The 10,477-nt window shown below is 52.9% G+C and overlaps 2 protein-coding genes across 2 annotated transcripts; one reads left to right on the top strand and one right to left on the bottom strand.

Moving 5' to 3' along the window:
- Positions 1-2: 2 nt before the first annotated feature.
- Positions 3-7,602, top strand: NFKBIB (NFKB inhibitor beta). The gene is made up of 6 exons (XM_081273747.1): positions 3-257; positions 4,621-4,726; positions 4,806-5,142; positions 6,286-6,374; positions 6,473-6,739; positions 7,448-7,602. Exons 1-6 carry the CDS (start codon positions 79-81, stop codon positions 7,547-7,549), a joined length of 1,080 nt encoding a protein of 359 aa, XP_081129873.1. The 5' UTR covers positions 3-78; the 3' UTR covers positions 7,550-7,602.
- Positions 7,550-10,095, bottom strand: CCER2 (coiled-coil glutamate rich protein 2). The gene is made up of 5 exons (XM_081273752.1): positions 9,956-10,095; positions 9,735-9,775; positions 9,506-9,593; positions 8,776-9,275; positions 7,550-7,989 (listed from the first exon to the last, which is right to left on the bottom strand). Exons 1-5 carry the CDS (start codon positions 10,002-10,004, stop codon positions 7,900-7,902), a joined length of 768 nt encoding a protein of 255 aa, XP_081129878.1. The 5' UTR covers positions 10,005-10,095; the 3' UTR covers positions 7,550-7,899.
- Between the last annotated feature and the right edge of the window lie 382 nt (positions 10,096-10,477).

The raw sequence follows: 10,477 nt of genomic DNA, 5'->3' as shown, positions 1-10,477 counted from the left end.
AGGGCGGAAGCACCGGAGCTCCCGGCAGAGCCCAACGACAGACCGGCGGCCGCGGGGGCCCCTGAGGTGGCCGGGGCCATGGCCGGGGTTGCGTGCTTGGGGAAGGCTGCGGACGCGGATGAATGGTGCGATAGTGGCCTGGGCTCTCTGGGTCCCGACGCAGCGGCTCCCGGAGGACCAGGGCTGGGCGCGGAGCTGGGCCCGGGGCTGTCGTGGGCGCCCCTCGTCTTTGGTTACGTCACTGAAGATGGAGACACGTGAGTGAACCCTAGACTGCCAAACCGAGCCCTGGGATCCGATGTCTGGTTTCCCATTAGTCTCGGATCCCTGTGGCTTCCTAACCTTTTACTCTTAAGTCTGACCTCGATGCTAGACTTCCTGACCCTAATCCCCAAGTTCTAACTTGTGTCAAAACCACTCTCCTGCTTTCATCCTATCCCAATAATCTCTGACCTTCCTTTCTGGAACTCTGTTCTTAGCTCCTGGCATCCACATCCTACCTACTGACCCCCAAACCCGATTTGAACCTTCCTGACCCCAGTCCCAAGACCTTAGTTAGAACTCTGGCTTGGGTTCCTTCTGCCCTCTAACCTCCAAATATGATCTTTGATCCTTAGCTCCTGATTTGTTTTTAGACGTTGATTTCCAAAATACTTGCCCCCAAATCTATGATCCTGTCTTATAAGTAATGATCTCCAAAATCTTAAGTTCCACGCTACCACTCCAGACCTATTTTAGGTACTAGCGATAAGAAGTGAGGAAAAGAGACAAAAATGGATGTCCTGTGGATTACATATTTTAGTAGGACAATTAGATAGCTAGAAAGACAGGAAGAAAGAGAGACAGAAAAAGAAAGGAAGATTCAGTCGAAAGGAGTAAGTGCTTTGGAGAAAAGGTAGGAAAATGAGACAAGTTTTTAAACTGAGGAGAACATTCTAGGCAGAAGGAAGGGTGGTTGAGCCCTACGTAAGGGGCTGTGCCTGGGAAGTGGAAGTGTCCTATGTAAGGGACTGTACCTGGGGGTTTTGTTGTGTTTACTGTAGCATCCCCAGTGACTCAAGGAGTGTCTGACGGATGAGGCACTCAGGGATCTCAAAGAACCACCTTTGGTTTCATTAATTTTCCCTGTTGTCTTTTCAGTTTCTATTTTATTGGTCCCTGTTCTGACTTTTTATATTTCGTTTCTTCTGAATGCTTTGGGTTTAATTTTATAGTTTTTTTTTTTAATTGGGAATTGAACCCAGGGATACTCTACTACTGAGCTATATCCTTAGCCCTTTATTTATTTACTTGTTTGTTTGTTTGTTTTGAGACAGGATCTTGCTAAATTGCCAAGGTTACCCTCAAATTTGCAACCCTATCTCAACCTCCCAGATAGCTGGGATTACAGGCATGGGTGTGCCACCAGCCTGGCTCAAATCTTTTGCTTTTTAACTGGACTGTTTAAACCATTTATGCTTAATTTAATTATTGATATGGTTATTTATTTTTGCTATTATATGTTTCTGTGTATCTTATCTTTATTTTTCTTCATTTTCTGACTTTTTGGAAGTGGAGTTTTTGTTATTCCACTTTATGTCTTTTGCTGGCTTATTTGCCATCACACTGTTTTGTTATTTTAGTGGTGGCTTTAAGGCTTTAAGGTGGGCTTGGCAAACAGTGCCTCTAGACAAAATCCAGCCAGCCACCTGCTTTTATATGGTTGTGAGCTAAGAATGTCCTTTGTATTTTTAAATGGCTTTTAAAAATCAGCATAATAACATTTCACGAGAAGTGAAAATTATAAGAAATTCAAATTTTATCTAGATAGGGAAGGGGGTGGGAGGGAAAGGGAGGGGGCAGGGGATTAGCAAGGGCTGTGGAATGTGATGGACATATATGTACATATATGAAGACCTGAATTCAGGGTCAACATACTTTATATATAAACAGAGATATGAAAAATTATGGTATATATGTGTAATAAGAATTGTAATGCAAAAAAAAAAAAAACAAAACCAAAAAACAAAGGACATGTATAAACGCATGAATTGATGGGAACATATTCTATATACAAAGATATGGAAAATTGTACTCTATATGTGCAATAAGGATTGTAAAGCATTCCACTGTCGTGTATTTAAAAAAAATAAAATCAATAAAACTAACTAACTGAATATTTTAAAAAAAGAAATTCAAATTTTAGGCTCCATAAATAAAGTTGTATTGGAATACGGTGAGGCTCGTTCGTGTACATGTTGTCTGGCTGCTTTTACTACAACAGTGGAGTGAAGAGAGATTTTGTGAGGGCCGGGCCGTAGCTGTGGTAGGGACTTGCCTAGCATACCTGAAGCCCTGGGTCGAATCCCTAGCACCAGGAGAAATAAAACAAACAAAAAACCCAAGAGACTATATGATCCCAAAGCCTAAAATAGTTATCTGTCTCCTTATAGAAAAAGTTTGTTGACTCTTGCTTTAGGGTTTATAATGTATGATCTTATCAGTGTCCCTTCAAGCAGCCCTGTGCTACCTCGCATGAGGGAAAGAACCTTAGAATGGCTGAGGTAGCTGAGTTGCGCAGTGCTTGTATAACATTCGCGAGGCCCTGGGTCCAATCCCTAGCACCTCCAAAAAAAAACTCCTCTTGGTCTTTATGCCATTCTTGTCATACATCTTACTTATAAACCCTATCATACATGGATATTATTTTTAAAGTATCTTTAAAGAGATATTTACATATTAGGAAAAAAACACACTTACCCATATAGTTACCATTTTCAGGGTTACTTTATTCCTTTGGGTAGATCAATTATATTTCTATTTGATATAATTTTTCTTTTCCTTGCGATTTCCTTGAACTTTTCTTGGAGCATGGGTGTGCTGGTGATTAATGCCTTTAGCCTTTGTATATCTCAAAACATCTTTGTCTTTTTTTTCCCACTGCTGGGTTTAAACCTAGGGTCTTGCACGTGCTAGGCAAGTGCTTTATCACTGAGTTACCCTCCACCCCCAGCCCTTGTCACCTGTATTTGTTTCTGAAAGATATTTTTGCTGGGTAATGAATCCCAGGTTGACTGACTGTTTTTCTGTACTTGAAAGGGGTGTCTCCGTTGTGTCTTCTTGTGCATTTCCTATGTGAAATCTTCTATCTTTATTTTTATGCCTCTGAACTTATGGTGCCTTTTTTCTCTGGCTGGTTTGAAAAAGTTTTGTCTTTTTAAAAATTTTTTTTTTATTTGTTGATGGACCTTTATTTTATTCATTTTATTTATATGTGGTGCTGAGAATCGAACCCAGTGCCTCACACATGCTAGGCAAGCTCTCTACCACAGAGCCACAACCCCAGCCCAAGATTTCTGTCTTTATTACTGGTTTTGAATAACTTGCTTATGATATAAGCAAAATAAAAAATAAGACAAACCTTATTTTCTTTATGTCCTTGGGATTTATGTGCTTGTAGGGCCTGTGGTTTTTATCAAATTTGGAAAATTTCCAGCTATAATTTCTTAAAATATTTTTTCTGTCTCCCTCTTCTTTTGGGGACCTAAATTACATGTATATAAGACTTCTTTTTTTTTTATTTTTAAAGAGAGAGTGAGAGACAGAGGGGGACAGAGAGAGAGAGAGAGAGAGATAATTTTAATATTTGTTTATTTTTTCTTAGTTCTCGGTGGACACAACATCTTCATTTGTATGTGGTGCTGAGGATCGAACCCGGGCCGCACGCACGCTAGGCGAGCGCGCTACCTCTTGAGCCACATCCCCAGCCCCATATATAAGACTTCTTGAAGTTGTCCCATAACTCATGAATGCTATTCTCTCTCTCTCTCTTTTTCTCTGTTTAATTCTGGATTGTTTCCATCCTGTCTTCAAGTTCATTAATCTTTTCTTCTGCTGTTGTTATCTGTTGTTAATCCCATCCAGTGTGTTTTTTATTTCTGATGCTGTAGTTTTTATTTCTAGGAATTCAATTTAAATTATTATCTTTATCTCTACTGAATTTTTTGAACATATGGAATAAAGTTACATTAAAGAACATTAAAATAAAGTTACATTAAAGAACATTAAAATATTCTTTGCTAATTCTAATAGCTGTGTCATTTCTGGGTTGATCGATGGTTCTCGTGATGGATTATGTTTTCCTGTCTCTTCACATGCCTGATAATTTTGGGTTAGATTCCAGACATTGTGAATTTTACTTTTTGGACTGTTAGTTTGGTATTCCTGCAAATATTCCCGAGTATTGTTCTGGGGTGCAGTTAAGTAACTGGAAGCAGTGTGATCCCTTTGAGTTTTGCTTTTATGATTTGTTAGGTTGGTGCTGAACAGTTCTGCATCTAGGGCTTATTATCCCCACCTTGAGGCAAGACCATCCTGAGTAGTCTCCTCAGTGTCCTGGTAATTATGAGGTTTTGGTCTGGCAGGAATGGGCCCTTTTGCTGGCCCCGAGTAAATGATGGGTACTTTCCTCTAATCCTTTTGGATTGGGATCCCTTTGGGATCCTTCCAGATATCTGACAACTGTTTCTAAAACTATTTCTGGTCACCATGCCTAGTATACAGTGAGTGCGCCATGTTTGTTAAGTGAAGGAATACAAGAGCACTTGACCTCTGCCCTCTGACCCCTGTCTTTGTCCCCAGGGCACTGCACTTGGCTGTGATTCATCAGCATGAGCCCTTCTTGGATTTCCTCCTGGGCTTCTCCGCGGGCACAGAGTACTTGGACCTGCAGAATGACCTAGGCCAAGTGAGCCACTGGGGACCATGTAGGGCACGGGGACCAGGGTTCCTGGTGTGATCTTAACTTCTGCTCTGTGCCCCTGTAGACAGCCTTGCACCTGGCAGCCATCCTTGGGGAGGCGTCCACGGTGGAGAAGTTGTATGCAGCCGGCGCCAGGTTGCTAGTGGCAGAGCGCGCAGGCCACACGGCCCTGCATCTGGCCTGCCGCATGCGGGCACATGGCTGCGCACGCGCGTTGCTCCAGCCCCGCCCCCAGCGCCCCCGAGAAGCCCCCGACACCTACCTCGCAGAAAGCCCCGACCACACCTCGAACCCCAGCCACACCCCCGTTGCCTTATGCTCTGAAACCGACTTGGAGAAGGAGGAGGAGGAGGAGAGTGAAGAGGACTGGAAGCTGCAGCTGGAAGCCGAGAACTATGAGGGTGAGCATCCCCCAGGGGTGAGCATCCCCCGGGGGTGAGCATCCCCAAGGGGTGAGCATCCCCGAAGGTGAGCATCTCCACAGGGTGACCATCCCTGAGGGTGAACATCCCCGAGAGTGACCATCCCGAGGGGTGAGCATCTCCACGGTGTGAGCATCCCCCCGAGGGTGAGAATCCCCTGAGTGTGAGCATCCCAGAGAATGAGCATCCCCGAGGGTTAGCATTCCTGAGGGTGAGCATCCCGGAGGGTGAGCATTGCCGAGGGTGAGCATCCCCGCAGGGTAAGCATCCCCACAGGAAGGAGGCTGGCTCCCAGGCAGGAGAGGGTCCCAGGCCTTGGGCTCAGCTTTCCTGGCCTGAGACCCAGCCCCTTGGATCATCATCCCTAGGCCTCAGGAACCCTGGCCTTGCAACCATTCAGGCCCCAGATCATTGAGAATTGGTCATATAGGACTTAGGACCTCCATCTAATGGTCTCAGGTAGCTTGGGACCCAAACCTGCCACCCAGAGCTTCCAGGATCCAGTGGTTGGACCCAGGCTTCTCACCTGCACGGTGCATCCATCCAGGATCCCTGTTTCTACCTACAAGTCTCAGGCCCCAGCCCAGCCAGGACTTGGGGATTCAAAACCCAGTCTTAGTGCAGTTATGGCATCTGGGTTCCCAGCTTTGGGCAGCAGCTTACAGGGGCAGCCCACCCCAGCCAGCCTCATGGGGAAGGAACTTGTCTGCCAAGGTTCCTGGCATCTGAGTGTCTCAGCTCCCCCATCTATAAGCTCAGCTACCTGGGACCAGGCTGTCCAGGTCGCTTAGGACCCACTGTTCAGAGCCTGGATCCCAGGCCCTTCAGCTACCCAGGTCCTTTGTGAAATAAGACGAGAGGCTCAGGTCTCCAGGCCTCAAGATCTGGGGCCCACAGCTCAAGATCCCAGGCTCTTCACCCACAGGCCCCAGACATCCTACAGCCCAGGAACGGCACCTGTCCACACGCTTAGCCTGCCTGGAACTCAGAATCCACCCGCCATGCCTGGGAAGGAATTCAGGAGCCAGACCCCAGACATGACCCTTCTTGGACCCCCAGCTTCATGGCACTGGGGAGCTGGGCCCCTCACCCATCGTCTCACACCAGCTGCTCTGTTCCCAGGCCACACCCCACTCCACGTGGCTGTCATCCACAGAGACTCAGAGATGGTTCGGCTACTCCGGGATGCAGGAGCTGACCTCAACAAACTGGTGAGCTGCTGTGCAGGGCAGGTGTGCAGGGGAGGATCCGATGGTTGGGCCCAGGCTTCTCCTCCTGGGGCCTCTGACCTCTCTGCCACACCCCACAGGAGCCCACGTGTGGCCGGAGCCCGCTGCACTTGGCAGTGGAAGCACAAGCCACCGAGGTGCTGGAGATCCTCCTGAGGGCAGGTGCCGACCCTGCCACCCGCATGTATGGGGGTCGCACCCCCCTGGGCAGTGCCCTCCTCCGACCCAACCCCATCCTCGCCCGCCTCCTCCGTGCACATGGAGCCCCCGAGCCTGAGGATGAGGACGACAAGTCCAGCCCCTGCAGCAGCAGTAGTGACAGCGACAGTGACAGCAGGGATGAGGGCGTGAGTCAGGAGGGACATGGGGCAGCCCAGCCGGGGGGGTCAGGGTAAACTGGCACTGGAGACGGGGAGGAGATAGTTAGGCAGGGCGTACACCAGCCTCGGGCCGCCATCAAGGAACTCGGTTGGGCAGCTGCACGAGGGCTGCGGGCATCAAGCAGGACAGATGGACGGGGCGGCGGGAAGAACGTGGGCAGCCGAGGTTGGAAAGTTAGGCAGCTGCAGAAGTCGAACTTGGGAAAAGGTTTGGGTGGCAGTGATTGTGACATGCACAGGGGTCGATGGCCACGTGGGAGTGAGTCTGGAGAGCAGGAGTTGCAGAGCTTGGCTGTGGGCAGGTGACCTTGGGCAGCGCTGGGAACACTGGCAGAGGGGGGAAGACCTCAGTCGCAGTGAGGAGTGAGGCCTTGGGTTGGGGAACACGGCAGCAGACCACGGCCTCAAGCAAGAGACAGCGGGAATCTGGGGGTTGAAGGAGTGTGTGAAGGCAGGGGGCGTGGGGAGGCCTCAGTGCTGAGCAGCTGCTGGGCCAGAGCGCCAGTGGCAGTGGCGGGAGACACGCATCTGGGAGCCATGACCTTAGTAGTGCTTTGAGAGCCAGGAGCAAGGGAACCTGCTTCCAGCCAAGACCCAGTTCTTAGGGTATTGTGACTTGGGCAGTGGGCAAGGTGGCAGCTGCCTGAGCCCCTCTGCCACCCCCTCTACCCCCAGGATGAATACGACGACATCGTGGTCCACAGTGGCCGGGGCCAAAACCGGCCACCTCCCACCCCAGCGTCCAAACCTCTTCCTGATGACCCCAACCCCGTCTGATTTTGTGTTATTATAATTTCTGATTTAATAAAACCTCAATTCTGACAACCAGCGACCAGACTGCTGTCCAGTCTCTCCCGGGCTTGCCGTCAGGGTGCAGTGCCACACGCCAGGCGAGGTGGTTTTCTCTGTGCTTTATTCACTCGGAGGTGGCAGTGGGCCAGCTGGCTAGGGGGGTTCCTGAGTGAGACGGCCCAGACCCCGCCCAGCTTGGACTTGTCCCTCAGGATTGGTTCAGAGCACACCCTGCCCCCCATCATGGTGGGGGCTGGAGTGGGGTGCCAGGTGAGGTGGGGGCTTGGGGCCAACAGTCTTAAGCCATTGGGTGTGCTGGGGGGGCATGAGCCAGGTCAGCCCTCCCTCCTGACCCCCTCCCCCAGCATGGCAGCGGCCTTCTGCAGCTCCTCCCGCACGTGCTCCAGCCGCTCCAGGTCGTGTTCCTGGTGGGACCAGACACCGGGAGTCACAGGCAGGCCACCTCAGTGGTCACCTGTAAATGGAGGCCCTGTCTCTTCTCACGGTGACAGGCCACTGTGGCCATCCCAGTTGTTGCCACATCCCATCTTGGTGCCACAACCCCAGAAGAGTGGTTGGCCAACGTGACCAGCAGGGAGGTCCCTGTGGACTGTCACGGCCAACAGGAGCAGCCACAGGACTGGCAAAGGCGCCTGATTTGGGTGACCCATTTGGGATGTGACGGCCATTTTGGTTACTACCACTCAGCATGGTGATGCGGCAATGGTGTCCCCCTCTAGCCCAGGTACGCAGCGGCTTTCATGTGGCTGACTTGCGCATTGTGGAATGGCAGTGATGGTTAACTGAGGTGTCTCAGGGGAATAATGGTGGCCCTTCTGGTAACTGTGGTCTCAGGGGAGCCACTGTGGCCCAAAGGAGGCCTTGCTTGTGTATCGTCCTGGTCCCTCATTTGTTGTGTTTTGTTTGGTGCCAGGGATTGAACTCGGGGCCCTCGGCCACCGAGCCATGTCCCAGCCCTGTTTTGTATTTTATTTAGGGACAGGAGCTCACTGAGGTGCTTAGCGCCTCGCCAAGGCTAAGGCTGGCTTTGAACCCAGATCCTCCTGCCTCAGCCTCCCGAGCGGCTGGGATGACAGGCGGGGCCACCACGTCTGGCGGTGGGTCTTGCCATGTGGGGGGTCTTGCCATGTGGCCCAGCACTAGCAGCTTGTTTGGTGACCTGTCTTGGAGACCCCCCCTTCAGCACTCACCTCCCTCTCTGAAGCCTCTTCCTGCTTGGCCCCAGGGCTTGGCGGCGGCTGCTGCTGGTGATGGTGGCGCGGCAGGTCCCTGTGCCCCTCTCCTCTGCCTGCCTCGGCCCCCTGCCACAGGCTGCGGTGCCCACCCAGCATCTTCAGCCCTTTCTCCTCTGCCTCGAACTGGGCCGTCTCCTCGTCACTGGCCTTCTCTGTCACCTGCCTCTGGGGGCCCCCTCCGCCCTCCAGATGGTGCTTCCACAGGTCCTTGAAGGTCTCCACGGGGCCGCTCTCCTCCTCCTCCTCCTCCTCCTTCTCCTCCCTCTCCTCCTTCTCCTCCTGCCGGAGCCGGCTGTGCAGCTGCTCCTGGACCTCAGACCTGTGGCTCCTCTCTGCCGCCGCCGCCTCTTCCTCCTCCCTCACCTCCTGGCTGCTCCGTGTCTTTCCAGCCTCCCCACCCAGCAAGGCTTTCTCCTCAGGTGACAGGCAGCTGTAGGGCTCTGTGTCACACGTCTCTGGCAGAAAGAGACGGTGCTCTCTGTGCCGCACACCAGGAACCCCGCAGGGGGACTGTCCAGGACGGGGAGAGGGGCCAGCCGCGGGGCTCCCTGGCCCAGCCCGTCCCTCTGCAGGAAGCCTGCAGGGTGACCAGGCCAGGCTCGGCCAGATGGGAGCCCTGGACAGGAGGACCCGGGCAGAGCCCCGGTGGGGTGAAGCGGGCTCCGGGGGACCCGGGCCTCCTTACCTCTGTGGAGAAGAGCTGTGCAGGGTCCTCTCTGGACCTGGCCCAGGGTCAGCACCTCTGTGACCACCTCTGCCAGACAGCGGGTCAGCTGGGGATGGGGCAAGGTGTCAGGGGGGAGGTGGAGGGCAGCGGAGGCGGGAGGAGAGTGACTGGAGGGACCGGGGCAGTGAGGGACATGGAGGAGGCTGGGAGGGGGGAACCCAGAGGCTGGGGGGTCCACACGTCTCACCTCCTCCCTGGAGGGCCTCGGTGCCAGGGGAGCAGCCGTGACTGTGAAGAAGGGTGATGCTGTCCTGGGTACTGACCAGCTCCCCGGCCACCTCACCCTCCCCAGCCCACCATCCCCACCTGCAGTCCAGTCGGAACCGCTGGGGTCACCACCCCAGGCCCCGCTCCCTGGGCCAGCACCAAGGCCACCCACCCCCTGACCCCTGGGATGCTGGCGCTCACCAGGGCCCAGCAGCAGTGCCAGCAGCGGGGGCAGCGTCAGCAGGAGCATGGCGGAGTTGGGCTGGGCTGGGCGCGTGTCCCTGGCCCCTGGTTGTAGGGCCAGGTGCCAGAGCCTTATAACCAGCGCAGCTCCCCGCAAGGAAGGGAGTGACCCTGCTCCGCCCTCCCAGCCTGCGGCACAGGGACAGCTGTGGAGCAGCCCGCCTGCCCCAGACCCTCAATTATTCATGGGGACGGGACCTGCACACCGTCCCCCCAGCTTCCAGGCCTCTGGCGCTGTGTGTCTTTTTCCCGGACACAGGGGCCCTGGGTTGAGTCCAGGGACAGCCACTCACAGACCCATCTCGGCAACCATCGTCCTCATCTAGGAAGGAACCTCACTGGCTCAAGAGGCCGCAGTTGGGCTCTGGCCTGGGTCCCAGTCCTGCCACTTGCCAGACATGCAGCCCAGCTTAACTTCTGGCATTTCTGTGTTTATAAAACAAGGCTGGTGACAACAGCTTGCTGGTGAGGGTGAAATAG

Source organism: Spermophilus citellus (assembly GCF_964194105.1).
Source record: "Spermophilus citellus genome assembly, chromosome: 18".
Taxonomy (NCBI): domain Eukaryota; kingdom Metazoa; phylum Chordata; class Mammalia; order Rodentia; family Sciuridae; genus Spermophilus; species Spermophilus citellus.
Note: the sequence above shows the minus strand (reverse complement) of the source record. Positions and strands in the feature narration are given on the sequence as shown.

Bases quoted from the DNA above. Each gene is read 5' to 3' on its own strand.
- CCER2 (XM_081273752.1), bottom strand. From the start codon at position 10,004: ATGCTCCTGCTGACGCTGCCCCCGCTGCTGGCACTGCTGCTGGGCCCT. The intron at 9,776-9,955 runs GTGAGCGCCAGC...CCTTCTTCACAG, and splicing joins GGCACTGCTGCTGGGCCCTG to TCACGGCTGCTCCCCTGGCA. The intron at 9,276-9,505 runs GTAAGGAGGCCC...TCTTTCTGCCAG, and splicing joins CACAGCTCTTCTCCACAGAG to AGACGTGTGACACAGAGCCC.
- NFKBIB (XM_081273747.1), top strand. From the start codon at position 79: ATGGCCGGGGTTGCGTGCTTGGGGAAGGCTGCGGACGCGGATGAATGG. The intron at 258-4,620 runs GTGAGTGAACCC...CTTTGTCCCCAG, and splicing joins GTCACTGAAGATGGAGACAC to GGCACTGCACTTGGCTGTGA. The intron at 5,143-6,285 runs GTGAGCATCCCC...CTCTGTTCCCAG, and splicing joins GGAAGCCGAGAACTATGAGG to GCCACACCCCACTCCACGTG.